Source organism: Dipodomys spectabilis, unplaced genomic scaffold (genome assembly GCF_019054845.1).
Source record: "Dipodomys spectabilis isolate Male_0828 unplaced genomic scaffold, ASM1905484v1 ptg000043l, whole genome shotgun sequence".
NCBI classification, from domain to species: domain Eukaryota; kingdom Metazoa; phylum Chordata; class Mammalia; order Rodentia; family Heteromyidae; genus Dipodomys; species Dipodomys spectabilis.
In genome coordinates this window covers 15,876,460-15,900,769 of record NW_024870720.1, presented here as the reverse complement: position 1 = coordinate 15,900,769, position 24,310 = coordinate 15,876,460, and the positions used below count along the sequence as shown (strand labels likewise).

Genomic DNA, 24,310 nt, shown 5'->3' with positions numbered 1-24,310 from the left:
AAAAAAGAAGGTACTGTGTAGGAAGTTCATAGGAGTCAAATGATCATATTTGCTTTTGCTTTAAAAAACTATTTTAAGGGGCTGGGAAGATGGCTCAGTGGTAGAGTGCTTGCCTAGCATGCATGAGGCCCTGGGTTCAATTCCTCAGCACCACATAAGCAGAAAAAGTTAGAAGTGGCACTGCGGCTCAAGTGGTAGAGAGTTAGCCTTGAGCAGAAGAGCTGAGGGGCAGCACCCAGGCCAAGAGATCAGGCCCCACGACTGACAAAAAACAAACAGACAAAAACAAAAAACTATTTTAAGGCTTCCTTTATTGTATCAGTCAGTTCATTTTGGGGATACATTACCCATGAATGCTTCTGGACACTCCAGTGCCCTTAGTTGTGCAAATACTTCTAATCTCCTTAAACTAAGCATCCTTTAAGCTTCACTTAAAAATATATACAAAAGCTTTTTTTGTTGGGGTGACAGTCACTTTTCATCCTAGTGACAAAATACCTGAGGAAAAGCAGTTTAAATCAGGAAGTATTTTGGCTCTTGCTTTCAGAGGTGTCAGTCCATGGTAGGCTGGCTCCATTGCTTTTAGGCTGTAGGAAAGCAGAATTATCACGGTGGAAGGGCATGGCAGAGGATAGCTGCTTACCTAGAGGCAGCCAGGTAGCAGAGAAAGGAAGGGGCTCCGAGGCAAGATATACCCTTCAAAGTACATCTTAGTGAGCTTCCGCCAACCACATCCTACCTCCTAGCAGTCCAATGGACAAACTCATTGTTGAAATTAGACTACTCACAATCCTATCACCTCTTAAAACAAACAAACAAACAAAAACATTGGCTGGCAACTAAACTTTTAACATGTGAGCCCTTGGGAACATTTTTAGAGTCTTAATGTTAACAGTAGGAGATTCTAGCGATATCCACTGATTGAATTAAAGCTATACTTCAGAGCACAACTTTGTGATGACAAAATAATCCATGCTCACTGTACGCAGACTGAGTTATGACTTGGAGACTTACCCAAGAACAGGGCTACTCTGAGCATATTCTCTGTGGTCAGTAGTTAATCCAGGAAATTCTGTTCTATAGTAGCTCAGCACCATTTCCCTTAACGTGATGGTAACCAGCATTGAAAAGCTGATATTACACTTTACCAAAAGGAAAGTCAAGAATTTCCACCTCCAAGCTATTTCTGGGTCATCCTTGTAGAGATAATACAAATCTGCCCAGCATTCTCCCTCTAGGCATTTAAAATTTCCCCTGGCATAAAACATAGCATCAATTCTCCCCTTGCTAACACAGTCCTCTTATCAATTATATTCTATCCATTTGCCCCACCCCCATCCAAGGCCATGCTATCGTGTTCTAAATCCTCTGAAGATCTTACTGCACTTCCTCTTCTATTGCCATCTAGACATGAAGTGTTTGAGCAGGGAAGAAAAAGGGGGAGAGAGAGAGAGAGACATAAAGTCATGTGCAAGAGACAGTGTAGGTGTGGATAAGAAACTGAAGCCTTTGCATAGGCCCTGACAGGGTCCTTCATGGAGGATGTTTGTTATTTTACTTCACAGTACAAGGTCCATAGCATCAGCCAGATCCGAAGTTGAGCCTTGGCTTAAATTGCATCCTAAAGCAAAATACAATTTTTTCCCTAAATAATTTAAAATTATGTGTGTCAAGCAAGAACGTTGGTATAATCCTGTAATCCCAGCACTGGGCTCAAACCCTAGATGCTAGGGATCCAACTCTAAGCCTCCATGCATACTACTCAAGTTCTCTACCATGGAGCTACCACCTCAGCCCCAGAAAACTTTAAGCTTTGTGAATGTAGAGTTCTGACAGTTGCTCAATTAAGTTTATTGTTGTTCACATTTTGGCCCCAAATTGTATTCCTCTGTTCTCAGCCTCCTGAGTAGGTAGGATTACAGGCATTATCTGCCAGCACCTGGTTTATAAAAAATATTTTATTTTCTGATAGTATAATTAGGAATATCAAAAGAGAATTTAGTAGAAGAGTTTTTGAAACTTTCTGTTTGGCTGACTTGCATGGAAACAGTTGTGGATAGTTACATAACTGGAGATCTTTATGGAAATACATAAAAGTATAGACTAACTCAAGCATACTTGTTTATCCCTGAAATTACTGGTGCAAAATTATCTACTCATGTTATCTTCAAAGGCAATTCTTTTATTGACATATAACAAATGTTTATTGAGCACCTACTTGATACCTTATCAAGCAGGGCAGCCCATTGTTTTTTAAGCAGCCACCCAGCTGCAGGTGTTCTCATCTTCCCTGGTGTACGAATGAGGGCATGTGAAGGTGTCCTGAGTATTGGTCAGGAGTTGGTGAAGCAGCCTGGAGAAGTCCCATCTATTGTGTATGCATGCTTGACTTTATAAAGTAAGCAGACATAGCACCCCACATCTGCCTGAAGTGGCTGAAGCAACTCTCAAGACTCTTGGAGGATGGTATAACCCCTGTTTTCACTGTATTTGATGTCGGTGCCCTGCATCTTGTATATACACTTCTCTAAAGGGAAAAAAACAAAATGTTAAATAGGGATATAGGTTGACTCATTGTAACAATGAGATGTACAAGACACTATGCTGAAAAACGAACTTTACAATTTAGGAGGGGGGTGGGGGTGGGTGGGGGAGAAATGAGGGGAGGGGGGAGTGTAGTTGTGGAGGTGGGAGGGAAGGGAAGGTAGGGAAAAAACAAAGGAGGAGGTAAAAATACAATGCTTGATAGGAAATTACCTTGCTCATGTAACTGTAACCCCTCTGTATAGTATTTTTACAATAAAAAACGTTTTTTCTTTTAAAGACTCTTGGAGGGATACTGCTTCGTTCACTCTGTGAGAAGTTCTTTGTGGGGGCTGGGAAGGTGGCTCAGGGGTAGAGTGCTTGCCTTGCATGCATGAGGTCCTGGGTTCGATTCCTCAACACCACATAAGCAGAAAAAGCTGGAAGTGGTGCTGTGGCTCAAGTGGTAGAACGCTAGACTTGAGCTGAAGAGCGGAGGGACAGTGCCCAGGCCCAGAGTCCAGGCACCATGACTGGCAAAAAAAAAAAAAAAAAAAGAAGTTCTTTGTGTAAAAGTAGAAAATCCTGCAGGCTTCTGACTTTATGTCTCTAGGAACTTGAACTTGTCTCCTGGCTTGCATTCCTCATGATGGAGGTGATCTTAAAACAAAAATGGCAGGAAAGCTCTCCTGTGCTTTGGGTAGGAGACAAATTGGCTCTTGTAGAATTTGTGGCTGAGGAACGCAGACAGGGCTTGGTTGAAGAAGACATATGTCACCACTAGCCACCAAGTTGTGTTGTGGAAGCCAAAGGTGACAGCCATCGAAATGTAGATCATGAGCTCTGCTAGGTAATTTGGGGAAGAGACGTACTCAAACCAGTCTCCAAAAGGGATCCTGTGGTTGCAGTGAATGACTATGCCTGAAATGGGAAAAGACAGTGTTGTGAGCACTGGGAGTTTTAGAAAAGAAATCTCATGATTTCACTCACCAATCGCTGACAGAAACTTGTACTGAGAAAAGAGTGCTGCCTAGCTGTATGTATACCAGCATCCTGCCTTAGTACACTGTCTACCTGCTATTACTAAAATGGCACATGCCCAGATCTCACCGCCAAGGTTCAGCGGCTACTCCAGAGTCAGGCTGCATGAGTTCAAATCCTAGCTCTTCCTCAACTAGCTGTGACACTTCAGATACAACTGTTTCATCTCATTGTGTCCAAGTGTCCTTATTTGTAAAATGACAAGACTGTGGAAAGATTAGATTATATTCCTCGTATGCGGGTGCTGTGGCATTACACATAAAGCTTTTAGAATAGGGCCTGGCACAAAGTAAGCTTTACAGAAATACTAAATAATAGGATTGCTTCTTCTTTTTTTGGTCAGTCATGGGGCTTGAACTCTGGGCCTGGGCACTCTCCCTGAGCCCTGAGCTCTTCAGCGTAAGGGTAGCATTCTACCACTTGAGCCACAGCGCTACTTCTAGTTTTCTGGTGTTTAGGTAGAGATAAGAGTCTCAGGAACTTTCAGATCTCAGCCTCCTCAGTAGCTGGGATTACAGGTATAAGTCACCAACGCCCTTCAGGATTGCTTCTTTAGTACTATAAACAGTCTAATAGAAATTGTACCCATGGTAAGTTAATACAAATGAACTAGAAAGTCAGGCTATTGCTTTGGCTGGGATGACTCTAACTCGATGGTCACAGGAGCTGTTCCATGTGGAGCACATCCATCTGTGCAGGGTCGCCTCCCATGTGGGAACAGCTCAGAGACAGAGACTAGAAGTTAGGTACCTGGGGAGGAGGCACCATCAGAAGAAGGCCTTCCCTTACAGACAGGAAGAACAAAGCTCAGAGAGGCATCTCGCCAAAGTAGGAATTGGATCTAGAGGAGGTAGGAAGGGAATGAAGGGACCCAGAGAGCTAACTCCTGAGGGCTACCATAGGGGCTCTGAAAGCCTCTCAGCTCACCTGCTTTGTTTCTCCTGAGATTGCCGAGGATGACGTGGCACTTATACTGATGTGCGGAGGACCAGATGAACATCACCATTCCCAGGATGTGAAACCACCGCGCTTGCATCAGGACGTTTTTCCCTATCACATAGACTGTTGAAATAAGTATTAGCCACCTCTGCCAAGTATAGAGGAGTCAAAAAATTGTATTATCCTAAGCAGGGCTCTCGTGGATCACACCTAGAATCCTAGCTATCCATGAGGCTGAGATCTGAGAATCGTGACTTGCAGCCAGCCCAGGTGGGAAAGTCAATGAGACTCTTATCTCCAATTAAGCACTAGAGAAGCTGGAAGTGGAGCTGTGACCCAAGGGCTAGAGTGATAGAATTGAGCACAAAAGCTTAGGGACAGTACCCTGAGTTCAAGCCCCAGTATTGGCGTGGGTGTGTGCACACGTGCGTACACACGTGCACGCTCACGTGCATGCACACACACACATCACAGTATTCTTATGTCATTTCCCTGGACTCAGGGGACCTGCCCCTCAGCCCTAGATGGCTCTGGTAGCCTCAGGCAGAGGCCCATATTAACACATACTCTCAAACTTTCTTCAAATGCTTCAGGCGCAAAGCTTTCGCTCTGCCTCCTATCTGCTCTGCTCTGTGTGGTGAAAGGACTTTGTCTTCTTGCTCATGTTTCCTGTCAGGAAAACATGTTCGAAAGAAACCTCTCCATGAACTGCCCTTCAGAGCCCCTGCTACCAGCAGGATCTGGAATGTGGCAGGTTGGTTTGCGTGGCTCCAGCCAGTGAAGGAAATGAGTGGAGGATTTCTCCCAAATAGAAATCTGAACTGTAAGATGAACAACAAAATAATTCCTTTCTCAATTAGAGGACCTGGTCTGAGAGATCGTTCCAAGAGTAGGAACACTAAAGAACTGTGCCTTTCTTTCTTCTCTGACTACCAGGAAGAAAGGAAGAAGGAAGGTCGTTGAAGGACACGAGCGAGTCACTGGCCCTGCGAAAGTCAATGAAGGCCTCCACCTCATCAGCAGAACACCCTGATCTTGTCAGTCTCAATGGAAGAGGCAAAAGTTGCTCACTGATCTTCAGCAAAATGCAAGGACACTGCTGCTACGAGGGAGCCCTAAAAGTTGATTCAAGTAAGAGGACCAAGAATCATGCCATTCTACATGGGAACGTAAAGTGGGAATGAGTTGAGGATAGCTAATGACAAATGAGAACCTAATAAAGTCCAATGTGTCCATTTTTGTTAAAAAAAAAAAAACAAAAACCACCCAACAACTTGTTCCATGAAACAATCTACTATGCTGTAGTCTTTTAGTGGTAGTAAGACTTGCCATTTACTAAAAGGATTTTTTTTATAGGTTAATAATATGAAAAACACAGTTTTAAACCTGATAGCCTTCAAGAGCAAGTCACGATAGGATTGTAAGTTAAATGAGGATCTTGGAGGTCAAATCTCTACTCTGAGGTCAGAGAGGGATTCCCTGAGGGGTGAGAGAATAAGATGGGATTATAACACAGGAAAGGGGAGGCAGGCAGAAGGATACTATTGACCAAGAGTCTTATCTGGGCTCTGTTACTTTATTGACTTACTCATCAGTTATTTATTGGGTGTCTGTGAAGCCTGGCGCTGCTGTTAGCACAAGGGATGTGGCAGTAAGTTAGGCACGATTACACTTACAGTCTGGTTTACAGCATCAGAAACTCTAAAATCGGTCTGTACTCTAATTTCTGGTACAGACTCTGGTAAAGAGATGCAGTAAAGAGGTCCAGCAGATTCCCAGGCCCATTCTTGAGTGTGTGTTAGTACTGGGGCTTGAACTCAGGGCCTGGGTACTGTCCCTTAGCTCAAAGCTGGTGCTCTACTACTTGAGCCCCACTTCTACTTCTGGCTTTTTGTTGGCTAACTGGAGATATGAACATCAAGATTTGTCTGCCCAGGCTAGCTCAAAAGTCGATCCTCAGGTCTCTGTCTCTGAGGGGCTAGGATTACAGGCTTGTGACTTACAGCACACACTGTGGCCACAAGATACCTCAATATGTTCTTTCCCAACAGGTCAGCAAATCAGCTCTCCCCATGTTGTCCCCAACGACCCAAGGAGTCCTCTTGAAGGACCAGGTGGAACAGAGCGGAATATCCAGAATGCTATTTTGTGGGTGCTTGTGCTGCCTTTCCTCACCTATTTCCATGGGAGTGAAGTAGAGGCCAAGCCAAGGGCAGGGAGAAAGCTCCAGAAGAGAGGAAAATGTTCTTAGAAAGATTCTGGAAAGTTCCTCTGGTGGAGAACCAGGAATGACAGCTCACACTACAATATTGGCTAAACACATGTATGCCACCAACCAGGGAGGAAGACAGCTGGTGAAGTCCAGAGGAATTAGATGGCAACATGGTGGCTGAGTGGCTGGAGACCATAAATAATTCACAAACTGAGGATTGTTCCTAAGTTGTACCTTAAAGTCATCTTTGCCAGGTTGCCAGTGGGTCACACCTGTAATCCTAGCTACTCAGGAGGCTGAGATCTAAGGATCATGGCTCGAAGCCAGCCCGGGCAGGATTGTCTGTGATATTCTTATCTCCAATTAACTACCAGAAAACTGGAAGTGGGGCTGAGGCTTAAAGTGGTGCTAGCTTTGAAAAAAAGAGCTCAGGGACAGCTCCCAGGCCCTGAGTTCAAGCCCTATGACCACCACCACCACCAACAAATCATTTCATAGTCAAAGGAGCTGTATAGCAACAGAGAGAAGGGGGCAGGTGGACATAACTCAGATGAGGGAAGAAGGCCCACTCAGAGTGTGGACATATCTATACCTCAGTCTTGATTCATGAGGATGGACAGGCCACCAACAAGCCTGGAGCCTAGGACTTAGAGAAAATGGTCATGAAGGACAAAGTGCCTGGGCCATAAGGATCCCATGGCATTAAAAACTCATTTCAGGGTGGGGACAGGAGGGAAAAACTGGGAGAGAGCGAGGGGAGGAGTGACAGTGTTCAAAAGCAAGTATATCCTTTCCCTAGACTTACGTGACTATAATCCAACTGTATATCACTTTTCTTTTTGCCAGTCCTGGGGCCTGAACTCAGGGCCTGGGCACTGTCCTTGAGCTTCTTTTGCTCAAGGCTAGCACTCTGCAACTTGAGCCACAGTGTTACTTCCAGCTTTTTCTATTTATGTGGTACTGAGAAATCAAACCCAAGGCTTCATGCATGCTAGGCAAGCACTCTACCACTAAGCCACATTACCAGCCCTGTATATCACTTTTATAATAACAATAAATTTTTTTAAAAAAACCAGCCTTAACACCTCAAAAAGTAAATGTGCTCTTTATCTGACTTATGTAACTGTAACTTCTCTGTACATCACCTTTATAAAAAAAACTTAAAATATTATTAAATAAAAAAATTCATTTCAGGAGCTGAGGCAAGGCTTAAGTGGTCGAGAGCCAGCTGTGAGCTTGAAAACGTGAGGGAGAGTGTGTGGCCCTGCATTCAAGCTCCATTACAGGCATAACAAAACTAAACAAAATAAAACCAAAAATATCCATTTCAATCACCCAGAAAGAAGTAGGTATGGTGTACATGCCCGTAATCTTGCTGCTTAGGAGGTGGCTGCAGGAGGATTATGAGTTTTAAGCCAGTGTGGCACAAGAGATCCTGGCAAGAGACCCTGTCTCAAAAACAAAATGCAAACAAAAGGGCTGGGGGTTTTGCTCAAGTGTACAGTACTTGCCTAGCATGTATAAGACCCTGAGTTCAATGCCTAGCACTTAAAAATGAATCTGGAATGATCATATGCCCAAGTTGTTTTTACAAAAATAACAGTCACAAGTTTTAGATAGCCCCTTTAGACTCTAAAACCAAACCCATTTTGTTTACTTCTTGTAAATACAGGTTTTGCTTTCCACTTGCTGGCTAGAGAGCCAGGAAATGGAAGGCAATCTCAATTTACCAGCTTTGCTGTCCTCTCCCTTTTGTTATAAGAGAACCATCATAAGGACTCATGACAAAACAAACAACAACAAAAAACCCCATCCTGAAATCAGGCTGATTCAGGTGTTGCCCTTTATTATCTTCCCTGATCGCAGGGCTGCTGATTTGTGGGTTTAGGTTTGGAAGTTACTGTGAATATATGCCCTTCGATGTGTTATTCTGTAAAACCTAGAGCCTAAATTCTAGAGCCTAAATTCCCAGAATGCACAGTGGCTGGGCTGCTTTCATTTCTTAATCCCCTAGAGGGCATGAGTGAGCATTTACCTGAAGACCACCCCTCACGAGGCCTGTGATATGGGAGGGACCACTCACCATTCCTGCCATCCATTGGTACTTGGCTCAGCACAGTTAGGCCAACCAAGACATAGTAGACAAGTCCAAAACAGTATTGCGCTACATTAATCACGGCATTGGAGAAGACGCTGACATAGAGGCACTCGAAGAGTCTCCGTGCACTGTGCAGCCACAGGAACAGCAACACCAAGAACGCCGATAGTGCCAGCTCACCCCCTGCATTTCAGAAGGCCACATGTTCAGATCTCTCTTCCAATACTTAGTGTGAAACTAAGTATTACATAGGACTGGAGCCAGAAAAGGGCTCTAGGTGTTACCACGGTAATACATTCTTCCTTTTAGGATGGGACACATGTGGTCAGAGAGTTTGCCTCAAGGTTTACACTGTAAATTAGTGAGAGAGGGACCACAACCATCACCTAATTGCGCTTCATTATAGAGAATCCCAGGTGCCCGTAGGGTCCCCGAGGTCCCTGAGGCACCACAGAGACCTAGATGGAGGCAGGATAACTCATTTCTTTCTATGTTAGGCAATATGAAAAAGAAGCGCTAGAGGTGTGGCTGAAGAGAGGAGCCCTTACCTAGCAAGCAAGCGCTCAGGTCCTGGGTTCAATCCCAGCACCACACACACAAAACAAAACAAAGAAGAAAGGAAAGAAACAAATTATACTTTTAGGGCAACAGTGAGTCTGGAGAAAACTGCTGCACTTCTCATCCCTCCTCCCCAAAGAGGTCCAAAGAAAGAGAGAGAGAGAGAGAGAGAGAGAGAGAGAGAGAGAGTGTGTATTTATGCTGGGGTTCTCACTTGGATTTTTTCTCATCCCTCCTCCCCAAAGAGGTGCAAAGAAAGACTCTGTGTGTGTGTGTGTGTGTGTGTGTGTGTGTGTGTGTGTGTGTGTGTGTGTGTATTTATGCTGGGGCTCTCACTTGGATTTTTTCTTTTGCCATGTTTCAAGCTTTGTTTTTTGTTTGCTCGTTAACTGGAGATGAGTCTCTGGGATTTCTCTTCATGGACTGGCTTTGAACTTCCATCCTTAGCTCTCAGCCTGAGTAGCTAAGATTACAGATGCGAACCCTCCATGCTCAGACAAAAATAGCTATTTTAAAAATAACATAAACCCTACATTTTCCTTCTTCAAGTGAGTCACACATACCATCTCACCTATATAACTAGCACTTAGATCAAATAAAAACCGGACAGTGGTACTTACTAGACACTATGTTCAAAATGAACTATACTACTTGTGGGGGGGGGGCAGGGAAAAACTGGGAAGGAGGAGATGACATTGTCTAAAAAGAATGTACTTGTTACCTGACCTATGTAACTGTAATCTTTCTATACATTACCTTTATAATAGCAATAAAGAATTTTTTTTAAAAAAGGAAACAACCCAACCAGGACCCTTGTAAGTCCTCCCCCATCTACTTCCCTTCCTGAGGGAAAGGCCTCAGTCAGACCTCCGGTAATTTAAATAAATTAAAGCCTGGTTTTTAACTCTGTAGGAATGGGTTAAAACAACCGTGAACTCCCCAAATTAACACTCTGAATGCAAAAAACATTAGCGGATCCCACTGCCTACAAATAAAATGGTGACTTTTTATTGAGGGAAGTTTGACTTGCTGAGGTCTCTCCGTCCCTCCCCTCCCAACAGAACAACACTGCTTTTCTCTTTCTGATTGTCCTCTTGGGTGACAAGCCCCACTGCTGATACAGAAAAGATTGTTCCTAGGGAGCCAGAGGTTTGGCAGCTGGAACAAAGGACAGAGATGAGGACAGAGAACGATTGTTTCAAGTTCTGCCTCTCGCCCTCTGCTTGATCTTAATGGAGACTACTTCATGGCATTTACCTTCAACTCCCTACTGTGACACAGGATCCACTGTATTGCTCAAGTCTGTCTTGAACCCTTGGTTTTGTGCGATCTTCCTACCTCAGCCTCCTGAGTAACTGTAGGCACATGCTACCTCATCTAGATCTAATTTTTTTTTAATTTCATTAAAATTTTTATTGTAAAAGTGATGTACAGAGGGGTTGCAGTTATATAAGACAGGTAATGAGTATATTTCTTTTTGAACAGTGTCACCCCCCTCTCTCATTCCAGTCCAATTCTTCCCTTTTAAAATTGTTCCATATATCCTCTAAATACTACTGATGTGGCTAATTTAAAGTCCATTTTGTAATCTGGACAATAAGTATTTATAAGAAAAAAATTTTTTTTGGTTGGTTGTAGGACTTAAACTCAGGGCCTAGGTTCTTTTGCTGAAGGTTAGCATTCTACTACTTTAAGCCACAGCTCCACTTCCAGTTTTCTGGTAGCTAATTTTAGAGATGAGAATCTCATAGACTTTCCTTCCCTAGGGCTGGCTTTGACCTCAGATCTCAGCCTCCTGAATAGCTAGGATTACAGGTGTGAGCCACCAGCACCTAGCATACAGAAAATTTTTATTCTGTAACCAAAGCCTCATAATATAACAAGACTTTTAAAACATTTTGCCAAAATTATTATTAGTGCCACTTCCAGTTTTCTGGTGGTTTATTGGAGATAAGAGTCTCATGGACTTTCCTGCCCAGGATGGCTTTGAACTGCGATCCTCAGATCTCAGCCTCCTGAGTTGTTAGGATTATAGGTATGAGCCACCGGCGGCCGATTCAAAATTATTTTTTTAAATGAAGTTAATACTTTGACTCCTATGGCACGCTTTTGGCTAGGGCTTGTACAAATGGTAATTGTTTCAACTTGAGGGATCCTGAAAACTTCCCCTCGTGTATCATCAGTACTAAAAATACCAGAGGGAGGAGGGCCTGTCCTGTACATGGTACAGCATTCTGTGGCGTCAGGGGTAGAGTATAACTTGGCTGTGTCATGATTAGTGATGACTTGGGGATATTCCTTGGCTATCCAGCGATGAACCATGCAAACCCTTTGATGCCCTGGGACCCTGGGATGAGGCACCTGAGACGCAAGAAATGTACATAGCTCCCATATAGAGGACAGAGCAGAGAGGAGGAAATGGTGTTGGACGGAGTTAGAGATCCAGCTTACCTTGGAACTGTGCTGCTCCAAGAATTCTCAGCAAAGCATGAAGCCAGTTTGGAAAAGGCACTCCCAGGAACAGAGATTGTATAAGGAACCAAAGCAGGAAGCCATTCCATAGCACGGCGATGACATAGAAGTGAGAAAAGTATCTGCAGGAGGAGGAGTTAAAGACAAACACCAGGGTAAGTAGGATGATTCTTTTCAGTTCTCCTATCCACCCTTTCCAGAGTAGAATTTTGCTTTTTAACACAACCTAAATTCTGCAGTGTTCAGATTTTTTAAAACCTTTCAAATCACGGGACTGCTGAGCTTATAGGGAAAAGAGGTCTGTTCTAGAAGGACCCAGTTCCTTGTGAACTTGCATTGAGAAGCAGCTAACAATCTTTCTTCTTCTAGGGAACAGAATCAGGCCCAATTTCCAAACAAGAGGGCCACAGGACCTTGCAATGAGAATCTAGATGATTCTAACACCATTAAAATCTGTGAAATGTTTTCTAGCCATATTGTTGATCACATTGTTAACCAAGTATAAACTTGAGGCTAGAAAAAACTGAGAAGGACTTAGGCTCTAGTTCTTTTCTGCATTGTGTCGACTTCAGATTCTTGAATTGTAACATGACTAATATTAATAATAGAATTAGGTCTGAACTCCTTATAGTTAGTTCTTAGAACCACTGAATCTATTTTGCAAACTAAATACAAGTAGGTCCACAAAACCAACAGAATGAGCTTGGCAATCCTACCCTAATGTGAAAATGGTGGTGACTTGACAAATAGAATCACCTTTTATAGCACGGAGGGCTTCACTTGTTCTTAATTTTAATTAGCATACAAAGGGGGCTTCCTGTGACTTTCCCACACATGTAAACAATGTATCCTGATCAACCTCACCCCTTCTATTCCTCTCCCCATCCCACTTCCTCTTCTTAAAACAATTTTAAAGGTCTTTATTTTTAGACAGAAAACAAGCTATATCTACAATATTCACCATTATTCACCTTCCCCAGACTGCCCCTCCCCACATTAAGCCTATTTTCTTTTCCTGTCATTTTAGTATGCACAAGAGATTTCACTATGGTGTTTCTGATAAGCATATATTACATTTTGCTCAGGATATGCCTCTCTTAGCTCCTTTAAACCCTTCTAGTCAACAGCTTTCACTGAGGTTCTTCACGTCATCTGCATACACAGCTGCACTATATTTCACCACCATTCACCTCTTCTTGCTTTTCCCACGCCCCTTCTCTGCATCATCCTTCTACACAATGCCACACTCATTGGTTTTGAGGGCCCCTTTCCTGTGCCTAACCTACAGGTGCCCTTCTCTGCAATGCTTGAGTCAAGTGTTTCAGACTTTGGATGGGGGGAAAGGGTTAATGGAATATTTTCATACACATTAATAGATATCTTGGAGATAGGACCAGAGTCTAAATATAGACTCACGCATATTCCATATGAGCCTTATACACATACACGGAAGATCATTTTATGTAGTACCATTTAGTGCACCTATGTTTGAATAAGACCCCAATATATAAAGTCAGGTGTGAAGTTTTTCCATGAGGCATATATTAGCACAATTTGTATTTTGGAATTAAGAACTATTTAATTAGTACTTTTCCTCTTTTCAAATCAATTCAGAAGCTTTCTGACTATACTGGATGATAAGCAATCACCTGGCCTTTCCCGTATCAATATTAAGCCCCTCCTTTTTCTTCCATTTGTGTCAGTTAAAGAGGAACTATGCCAATAGAGGATAAACGTAAGGGAAGGGGCTCCAGATGAATCCAAATGCACTCATAAGAGAACTCACAGCCTCCGGGCCATGCCCAGTCTGACAACTCAGCTGTACTCCTATCATTCAATAGTAACCTGCTCTGTTTTCTTTTCTTTTTTTTGGAAGTTTTTTGTTTTGTCTTTTTTTATTTTGGCCGGTGAAGGGGCCTGAACTCTGGGCCTGGGCACTGTCCCTCACCTCTTCAGCTCAAGGCTAGTGCTCTACCACTTGAGCCACAGCACCACTTCTGGCTTTTTCTGCTTATGTGGCGCTGAAGAATTGAACCCAGGGCCTCATGCATGCAAGGCAGGCACTCTACCACTGAGCCACCTTCCCAGCTCACCTGCTCTGTTTTCTTACCTGCTGCTAGTCAACTTTGTCACTATCCTGCAGCACCACACACACACAGATAAACTATAATTCCACACATCAGCTCCAAAGCTATTTGAAGAAAGCCACCCTCTTCTCCAAGCCCACGAGCCTAGTTTTCTCCAGTTGATGCATCAGAGTCAGTTGCCAACCCTGGCTCCTAGTCTTTAGCTGTACTTCAGATTGTTCTTAAGCCTCACAGCTCAGAACTAAGCGCACAGGGCAGAGCTGGACGGGACTGCCCCGCACTGCAGGACCCATGGGACGGGGGAGGTAGCTGGATTCTAAAGAGCAACTTCAGGCCACCAGCGTTACCTTCTTCATTTTCTGGAAAATATTTATAGTGTACTCAGAGTGTACTGGGTCCTACGTAGGGAGCAAACAGACCAGGTTGCTGCCTTAGTGGAATTTACCTTTCACAGGAGTCAGGTGGTCAACATCTAGTATAATGGACAGAGAGGGTCCCTGGGGGCTACTGTGGATAGGTGGTGAAGGTTGTCTTTCTGGGAGTGAAGTTGGCTGGAATGAGTAATCCTCGCTGACTTCTGGGGGAAGCACTTTCTAGGCAGAAGATGTAACTGTAAAGGTACTGAGGTGAGTGCATGCTGAGTGTGTTCAGGAGAAACAAAGGCTTGACCAAGAACAAGAGGGGCAGAGGATTCATGGTGTGTATGTCTGTAATGCTAGGTTTGTAATGGAGATCTACTTAGGCAGAGGAGTGACATGATGTCATAACTAATGTTTGAAATGCCTTCTGGCTAATGGAAAAGTCTTGGACAGTGGTGGTGGCCTGACAATGCCATGGGTCAACATGGTAACTGAAATTTTATTATTATTAATAGGATCTTATTTGTAGCACAGGCTGGCCTTAAACTTGTAATCCTCCTGCCTCAGCCTCCTGAATGCTGAGTTATAGGTATGTACCCTCAGGCTAGGCTACCATGGTAAATTTTTATGTCACATATATCTTAACATGATAAAAAGAAAACATTTTAAAAAGAGCAATGCTTATTCATTTTATTCTTAAATTTAAATAATCAGCCATTAGTCACATAGAGAATAATCTAGTTGTTGCACAGGGGCTGCAGACTGGTGCTTAGGAGAAGAAAAAAAGATTACAACTATAAAGTTCATTATCGTCATGAGGCAGGTGAGAAAACTAAGGCTCAGAGAGGATCACCCCACAGGGGTAGCTCTTGGCTCCAGACTGAGCCCAGATGACTCTGGTGTTCTAACCATTCTGATCATCTTTATTCACGAAACCCAGCTTGCCTCAACCTGTTTTCTCACCTCCATTACAGAAGCAATTGAAATCAAGCTTAAATCAAGTAAATGGTGCTCAAGTGTCTTTTATATGAGTTGCTCAGCCACACCTTGCTGTGCCCAACTTGTGCCAGGATGCTTTGATTGGAGGATACATTGGCTGTTTTCCTATTCTATTCTTGCATTTTGTTTTTCTTTCTGAATTTCTCTATATGACACATTTTCTTCTTAGAAGTTGGTGTTGTTGTGTGTATACTCGTATTGAGGCTTACACTCCGGGTCTCTCCACTACTTAAACAACATCGCCAGTTCCAACTTTTTTGCTGGTTGTAAGATAGGGATCTTCTATTAGCCTACCCAGGCTGGCTATGAATCTAGACTCTCAGATCTCAGCCTCCTGAGGAACTAGGATACGTGTGAGTCAGTGGCCCAATTCATTTTCGATTCTTGCCTGTTTTTAAAAATCCAACTCAAGGCTGGGTGCCAGTGGCTCATGACAGTAATTCTAGCTACTTATGAGGCTGAGATCTGGAGGATCTCAGTTTGAAGCCACCATAGGCAGAAATATTACAGAAACCCCACCTCCAAAACAAATAGCAAAATGTCGGGCTGAAGATGTGGCTCAAGTTTTAGAGACTCCAGTCCAGTCCAGTGGTATACAAGGCTGAGTTCAAACCCTAGCATTCCCTCCACCACCCGCCCACCCCCCCTCCCCTCCCATGCAAAAAAAAAAAAGATCCAACTCAAGCCACAAAATATAGATGGAACATCTCCATTGCTTTCTGTTTGCAACATGATCCTTTTCCCTCCTTCGACACTTGACTTCCATGTAGCAGCATTTCCCAAGCCTCTGGGAGCAGGGACAAGCTAATCCTTAAGGTGGCAAAGAGCTCTATGTGGACACTCCTTGATTAATAAGCACTTTTGTGGTTACTTTGAACCATGACTGCTGTAGGGCCTGGAGATATGAGAGTAAGTGCATGACAAGATAACCACCCCTACCGTTGCAGATCTCCACCCCTCTCCTCCCCACCCCCCCCCCCCCCCCCCACACACACAGTGTAAATCTTACAAATAGGGCAAAAGTCAGCTAATTGCTACTGGGGAAAAAAAGCAGGGGAGAGTGAAAAAGGGATGCTGGAGATGACCATTTTAAACAAGGCGAATAAGGAGGGCCTCACTGTGGAGGTAATATCTGAGTAGTGACAATAAGTGATGACAAAAGCCACATGGCCAAGTAGATGGAAACCTTTTCAGATAGACAGAACAGTGCACAGACCTTGAGGCTGGACAAAGGACTGACAGAGAGGTCCATAAACTGGTATAGAGCTAGTATGGGTAAATGACAGAAGACAAAGCTAGTCGGGTGGTAGAGATGGGACTGCATAGGGTCTGGGACTTTAGTGTGAGTGGCTGGAACTCCTTTGTGATTTGGAGCCCAGGAGACAGGATTTGACTTAATATGTACATATATATATATATCTGCTGAACGCTGGAACTGATCCTAGGCCCTAATTGGGGAAGCTGTAGGGTTAACTAATGTTAATGTTTGTTGAGTTCTACTCAGGTGCCTGACCCTGTGCTAAATAACTAGTGGTTCCATTACACAACTACTCTAATTCACACTAGTACCACTAATACAGCAGCTTCTTGTCTAGTCCTTGCCACATTAGAGCCATCATCCTGGTGAAACTTGAGTAAGATGATACAGTGCTTCATCCTCCACTACAACCTTTCATTACTTTCCACCTACTCAGAACAAAACCTAACCTCCATCCATGCCTATAAAGCCCTGCTGTGGGCTTTCTCCTCATCCCTCCTCTCCTTTCTAGGTCTCCCTATCACCTTTCTATACTCCTACGTAATGATCAAATCACACTGCTGGATCTCCTCTAAAGCATTCATCCCAGTGAAATTATACTGCGTTGTTTACAAGGGTTGTCTCTGTCTATATAGGTTCAAAAGAGCCTAGAATACTTGTAGACCAATAGCAGGTATCAGTAAATGTTGGTTCTCAGTGAATGAAGGAGAGAAGAGGTACATCATTCAAAGTTGATTCTAAGAATAAGGACTGAAGTTAATATACAACCTCTTCTTGTCATTCAAAACTTACTGATGGAAGGGCCTAATGATCCTCAGACCTGGAGCTCTTATTCCAGATAACTCAGGACAGATGCAAATGCAGTCTGACAAAGGCTGTACACCCTTCTCAAAATAAATGTAAAGCCGTAAGGATTATAAAGGAAAACAACATTGACAGATAGGTCATAACAATAAAGAATCAAATATGTAATATGTGAGTATGTGCATTTCTTTTGTATCAAATAACCAGAGTTAGTGGTGCTACTACAATGTTATCATGGTGATGAGAAACTGTTTTGTAGTATCTTCAGTACTTTTAATGTATATTAAAAACTATCACAGCCAGGAGTTGGTGGCTCATGCCTATAATCCTAGCTACTCCAATGGCTAAGATCTGAGGCTCTAGGTTCAAAGCCAGCCCAGGCAGGAAAGTCCATGAGACTCTTATTTCCAATCACCACACAATTAACTAACACACACACATACATACATTAAAATATGTCAAAGTTTTAGCAAGCCCTGCTACTTTTACTGTGGTCTGCTGACTACATTTATAATTAAGGGAATATTAACTTTCATCTAGAAATTAGTAAAAATAATATGACTTCCCCTCCTTTTTGCTTCCTGTTTGTTTACTCTGCATCCTATCTGTAGACCCCAATCCACTCAAGACATGATGGACTCCAGTGGAGAAAGCCTGGGAAACCCTGTTTCCACAGCTTAACTTACAGTATTCCTTTTTGGAACCATTTTGAAACTTAAGCAACAGTAGCGTTTCCATCTACTATGGGAGTCCAGAGCATTGTCACTCTATTCCAGTGCACCCATCTGTTCAGACTGTTTGAGAAATCCAAAGTCTAGGAATCAAAAGAAAAGCAACTGTCATCTTAAAATAAAAAATCTATTGGACAGACAGGTAATGCAAACTAACATTCCAGGAGCTCACTTAAGGTTTTATTCTTGCCTCCTTATATGCAGAAACTCAATTAACAACTAGCTCCAGTTTGTAAGTGTAGAAATCATAGGCTTATTTTCAAATGTCAGAGATACTATGGAAAACTATTTAAATAGAAGCATATAGATTAAGATTACTCAACAGTTTCAAATTGGATGAACTAAGCTATTACTAAGGGCCAGCACGGGGGCAGGAGTCTGTTCTCATTTGATCTCTCATAAGACTCAGTTTTGTGGGTTGCAAGACCTTCTCCAGATGCACACTAAGGGTTCAGAGTTTGGGATTTTACTGGCATTTGCACCATGAAGTTATATACTTCTAGGCAAGAATCTGCACACCTGTGAATGGGACATCTAAGACATAACTTTTATTGGGTCTGTCAATTAAATGAAAACTGGACACGAAGCCCTCCCCTCCCCCCTTTGTGCTCTTTCATTTTACAATCACCTTGGGCTTCAGGGAAAACAAGACTCATCCATAAGCATTTTGTGACAAACAACAACAACAACAAACCCTGCCCCTTAGACAAACAATGCCTTCTTATCATCTTGAAGAGACTAGCTAAAAGCTCCAGAGAGACCATGTTCCATTGTTCCTGCTTCCTCAGAGGTAACAATTCCTGCACAAAGAAAGACTAAGCTAATGGCCAACCAGGTCACACTGGTGGCTTGGGACTGTTTTCGCTGTGCCTGCATTTCTTACTCCCTGTCCCCAATTCTCCCTATTTATCCTGAAGTCTGGTACCTTGAAGGAATTCTGAAGTGCTATCTTCCTATTGCTGCCACACAATAAACCTCCTTTCTTTGTCCTTTACCTCCCTTTCTTTGGGAAGGTGAGTGGCTGGACTTCATGTGGGACTCCTGGAGTTTGGGCCTGTGTTCTCAAAACCTAGTTTTTCAATGATGATGACTGTTCTGCTGTGAGGACTAAATGAGGAAAGGCACACTCTCCAAGTAGTAGTGTGGTCAGGATATACAAGGCAGTGCCTGCCCAGCTGGCGGTGGTTACTCATAAGAAATTCTAACAGTACTGAGAAACTGCTTTTGGTTAAAAAAAGTATTGACTCTTTACTTAGGCCCATGAACACAACTAAAAGCAGGATGAAAGCTTCTCAACCTTCTCTCCTTTCTGCCTGGGTTTCCTGAAGTCACCCGGAAGGAGCCAGGAGAGGACTGATGGACACCTTTATTAGGGATGGAAACTACCCCTATGCGGGACAGATCACTCACACACAACATGACCTTTCTTAGTATAACTCAGATTGCTTTGGGTGATGACAGATGTCAATTTCTCTAGAACCCCTGACAAGGATCAACAAGACCCCACTTTGCCTATTTAATTATGCAGACCTCTCTACCCCCACCATCCTAATTCCTTTTTTTTTCTTTTATTTCTTCGTTAGTCATGGGGTTTGAACTTGGGGCATGGGCACTTTCGTGCAAGGCTTGCACTCTACTACTTTGAGCCACAGCACCACTTTTGGTTTTCTGGGGGTTAACTGGAGATAAGAGTCTCATGGATTTTCCTGCCATGGCTGGCTTTGAACCGTGATCCTCAGATCTCAATCTTCTGAGTAGCTAGGATTACAGGTGTGAGCCAGCACCTGGCTCAATTCTTCCTCTTTTTAAAACTAAACTACTAGCCTGCTCCTGGAAAATAGGATGAAGTGCTTTGCTTCCTTTTACTATATGTCCAAGTCATGTTATAAACTCCCTTTCTCTGAGGCTTGAACTCTCTACCACTTAAGCAACATCTCCAGTTCCAGCTTTTTTTTTTGCTGGTTATAAAGAAGAGTCTCCAGATTTGTCTGCCCAGGTGGCAGGTCTCTTAGATTCTCAGCCTCCTGAGCAGCTAGGATAATAGGCATGTCTGCGGCCCAGTTCATTTTCTATTCTTGCTTGTTTTTAAAGATCCAAACTCAATGCTGGGTACCAGTGGATCATAACTGTAATTCTAGCTATTTAGGGGGTTGAAATCTAGAGGATTTTGGTTTGAGGCCAGCATGGGCAGAAAAGTTAAGAGAAACGCTACCTTCAAGATAAATAGCAAAATAGATAGTACTCTTCACCACGAATCCTCTCAGTTTTATTTGGTATGTTGCGGCAAGAGGAAAGACCGGATCTGACTGTGGAACCCCTGGAGTTAGGCCTCTGGCCTAGAATTCCCAGTTACAAAAGCAGTAAAATCTCTCCGTGCTCCCTGGCCACCAACTCCTCATTTTCTTCTGATTATAGAAATGAGTTGTCCCAGTCTCTATCAGTGTCATGAAGATCGGAAAACTGCAGAGAAGTAGAAGGAAGCTACAAACTCTCACTTCCTCCCAACTCCAATTATCCTTGACTGTTTTTAGATGCAGGGGCACAGAATTTAAAGGGCAAGTAATATATATATATATATTCAGTCGTGGGGTTTGAACTCTGGGCCTGGGCACTGTCCTTGAGCTCTTCAGCTCAAAGCCAGCCTGCTCTACCACTTGAGCCATAGCACCACTTCCTGTTTTCTGGTAGTTTATGGGAGGTAAGAGTCTCCTGGACTTTCCTGTCAGGCTTTGAACCTCGATCCTCCGATCTCAGCCTCCTGAGTAACTAGGATTATAGGCGTGAGCCACTGGTGCCTGGCCATGAGTAATATTTTTTGAGATAAATAAGTGCCTTTCATTGTTGGCCTGGATTTGTTGTACCTTTTCCAGGACTGAAAGATGTTTTTAATATAGGAAAAATACAGAAATGAGAACAACTCTCATACCACTTAGCATCATAGGAGGCTCTAATCTAGAACTGTGAAGGAAGAAAAAGGCAAAAGTTATTTCATAATATAGTTGAAATGAGAAGACGTACAAAGAGTTCAATTGTTATAGTAATGAATAAGTGAAAGATTCCAAGTGTCCTTCTTACCTCTTATGAAATGACAGATTTGAGCACTAACAGCTGGAGAAATAGGTAAGTGCAGAGGAGGCTTTGAAGTCTGCCCTTAAATCCAGGGACTCTGTCATCTTTTTCAAAAGTGAGGAAATAAATTGTTATAAAGCAGAAAAGGATATATTGAAACCAAACCAGGTGAAAACAGGACAGCAATTTTTATTCCTGGCTTTTTTGTTGTGTTTCTTAGACACAGAAGATATGGCAGAGAACCTGTGCACTTCTTTCTGGGTGTTGGCTCTGAGTGACTTAGCTTGCCCTTCTTACGAGTTGCCACCTGGTAGATCTTTCTCCACAGACAGGAGTTTAGCATCACCTGTGTTTCAGAAGCCAGAGATACTTAAGCCTGTGTCATCAGCATCCCTGGGTTGCCAGGGGTGCTTTAGATGTTTTAGTCCATCAGAAACTCTGCCATCGTTCAGGGTCAAAGCTCATCCAACAGAAATCCCGTGGTGCCATTCAACGTTTAATCCTTTCACCTCATTCACTCAAAGTCCTTCCTACGAGCTAACTGAGGGCGCGCGCGAAGAGGGAGAGAGCGGGAAGCCATGGCGCTCTCCCTCCCGTTTCCCACAGGGGTTGGCTGACCCCTGAACTCCAAGTGGAGAATAAGACAAAAATAGGAAGGGCATTGTATGAATTCTACTTAAGCCTCGACGATCAATGCTTTCATTCAACTTGATGAGAGAACAAAGTCAAAAGGAGCTGCAGGCGGCGGCAGCTGCGGGCAGGGACATCAGGGCTGCGCCCGGGGAGGTGGCATCCACCGGGTCCTCCCGTGTCCTCGCGGCCGGGGATCGGGGGTGGGGACAGCGGGGGGGGGGGGCGGATCTGCCTTCACTTCTACGAATTCCGAGGCCCCGGGGCGGGGGCCACACCGGGGACCGGCCAGAGAACCCGACACAAAGGCTGGGCGCTGGGCGCCCCACGAGCAGGCCTAACGGGACGAGCGGCCATTTCCCCGGGAGGACTCCCCCCCTGCCCCCGCCCCCGGCGCCCGCGAGTTCACGGTCCCGCGCCCGTCACAGCGGCGGCGGGCACCGGGCCCGGCGTCCCCGGGCGCCCCGCAGCGGAAGCGGGGGGAAGCCGGGGCCTGGCCGGGCGGAGCCGGGGACCACCGGGGACAGCCCGGGACCGCGGGGCCGCGCAGCACGGGCCCGTCTCTGCCGCCCCCTGCCGGCGGCCGGCGAGCACGACGCCCCGGCAACCGCGGTTACCTTTTGGGGACGTCAAAGGCGCGGCAGGCGGCCGGGCGCGGCACTCCGCCCAGCTTGGTCTTCCCGTAGCGGATCAGATCCTGGAAGAACGCGTAGCCCGGGAACAGGCCGGGCGGCACGAGCTGCAAGAGCAGGGCCAGCAGGAAGGCGGCGGCCAGCGCTAGCCACAGCGCGCGCAGCGGGCTCAGGGCCAGGAGCTCGGCGCCCGTCCAGGGAGCCATGGCCCGCTCCCGCAAACCCACGCGGCCTAACCCGCCGCTCTTAGAGAGGGCCCCGGGCGCGCCGGCCTGAGGAGGGCGGGGCGCCGGTGACGCCACGCGTGAAACCACGCCCCCCTCGGCACGCCCCGGACACACCCCCTCGCTCCGGCGCGCGCGGTCCCCTGATTGGACCCAGAGATTGCCCGGGTGGAACTGGATTGCGACTTCCACACTCGCAAGCGAGACCGCGTGCTGGCAAGTGCCCGTCTTGGCTTCGTGTCCAACGGAAAAATGGTAACACCCTGACCAGTTGCATGTTGGCGGACCGGGCCTTGTGGTGCACTGACGTGTTAGAGTGCCACTCGGCCATTGGCATGACAATCCTGAGCGCGGAACCCACGCGGAGCCGCCTATGGCAACTGAAACGGCGCAGGAAGTGAAAGAAAGGCGACCTAAAAGACATCAGGTTGCAATCTGTCAGGATAGGGGTACTTGGCTAACCACGCGCGAGAATGAACAGTGTCTCAGCATGTTCAGCATGTGTATCTTTGTGTGAACGTGTAAAGCACACGTTGCACGTAAAATAGCTGTCGTTGCGAAAGCTCAGCTGTTTCTTTGCACATTTGCCTCCACATCGTGATGATGCTATTTCTTGACATCGCTTTTCAACAATACTGAGTTTTCTACTATAGGAAAAAAAAAAGTATGCTCAACTCTTTGAAAAAGGGCTTTCTAATGTTAGCTTCATCAAAGATTATTGTAGGTTTATCGTCTGCACTGTTGAGGACCTTCAGGACGGGTTTATAAGATCAGTGTTGTCTATTTGGAGCTCACATTCTTGCAGTGTGTGTGTGTGTGTGTGTGTGTGTGTGTGTGTGTGTGCTGTGGTTGAACTCAGGACCCCACACTCTCACTTGGTTTTTTTTTCTCTTACAGCTGGTGCTCTACCACTCAAGCCACAGCTTCACTTTCAGCTTTATGGTAGTTAATTGGAGGTAAAGAGTTTTATGGACTTTTCAGCTTTGAACTTCCAATCTTCAGATCTCAGCCTCCTTAGTAGCTAGGATTGCAGGTAGAAGCCAAGACAATGCTTTTGAGAAGCTTTGTTGTTTCTTTTTTCCCAGCCCAAATATATGTCCCATAATAACTTCAGGTTTTTTTTACACCCCCCCCCCCAAAACCAATCATGATCTCGAGCAGTCTCAGAGCTAGAAATAATACCAAGCCCCTGCATTGACCACCCCCTGGACCACTAATCAATTTAAAGAATGCATTTTTAATAAATCTTATTTCTAAAAGCAATCTCTGATTCTTCCCTCTCTTCACTCCAATTTACTCATGTCTTTCTCTAGAAACTGGTATCAACATTCTTCAAAATTCATTGCTTAAAAATGTTTCAAGTTTTTTGGAACTCAAAAAATTAAACCACCCAACAACAAATCCTCAAAGAAACAACTGCCCAATAAGTAAGTGGGCGAAAGACTTAAAGAGAAGCTTCTCTGAAGAAGAAAGAAGGATGGCCAATAGACACATGAAGAAATGTTCAACATCCCTAGCCATAAAAGAAATGCAAATCAAAACAACATTGAGATATCACCTCACTCCAGTTAGAACAGCAAAAATCAAGAACTCTAACAACAACAGATGCTGGAGGGGATGTGGACAGAAAGGAACCTTACTTCATTGTTGGTGGGAATGTAAACTTGTTCAACC

At 44.5% G+C, this 24,310-nt stretch overlaps 1 protein-coding gene across 2 annotated transcripts; it reads right to left on the bottom strand.

Moving 5' to 3' along the window:
• Window positions 1-3,022: 3,022 nt before the first annotated feature.
• Window positions 3,023-22,664, bottom strand: Srd5a3 (steroid 5 alpha-reductase 3). 2 transcript variants are annotated; one of them, XM_042678467.1, is made up of 5 exons: window positions 22,398-22,664; window positions 11,823-11,965; window positions 8,799-8,996; window positions 4,492-4,626; window positions 3,023-3,444 (listed from the first exon to the last, which is right to left on the bottom strand). In XM_042678467.1, the coding sequence occupies exons 1-5, from the start codon at window positions 22,616-22,618 to the stop codon at window positions 3,185-3,187; spliced, it is 957 nt and encodes a 318-aa protein (XP_042534401.1). In that variant the 5' UTR covers window positions 22,619-22,664; the 3' UTR covers window positions 3,023-3,184. The 2 variants fall into 2 exon arrangements, with proteins under 2 accessions (XP_042534401.1, XP_042534400.1); XM_042678466.1 differs by having other exon boundaries at window positions 3,024-3,444; window positions 8,751-8,996.
• Between the last annotated feature and the right edge of the window lie 1,646 nt (window positions 22,665-24,310).

What these genes read in the sequence shown, in the direction of transcription:
- Srd5a3 (XM_042678466.1), bottom strand. Translation starts at nt 22,618, where the DNA reads ATGGCTCCCTGGACGGGCGCCGAGCTCCTGGCCCTGAGCCCGCTGCGC. An exon ending in GCCTTTGACGTCCCCAAAAG is followed by an intron (nt 11,966 to 22,397) that starts GTAACCGCGGTT and finishes CTCCTCCTGCAG; the next exon opens with ATACTTTTCTCACTTCTATG. An exon ending in TGGAGCAGCACAGTTCCAAG is followed by an intron (nt 8,997 to 11,822) that starts GTAAGCTGGATC and finishes TCTGAAATGCAG; the next exon opens with GGGGTGAGCTGGCACTATCG.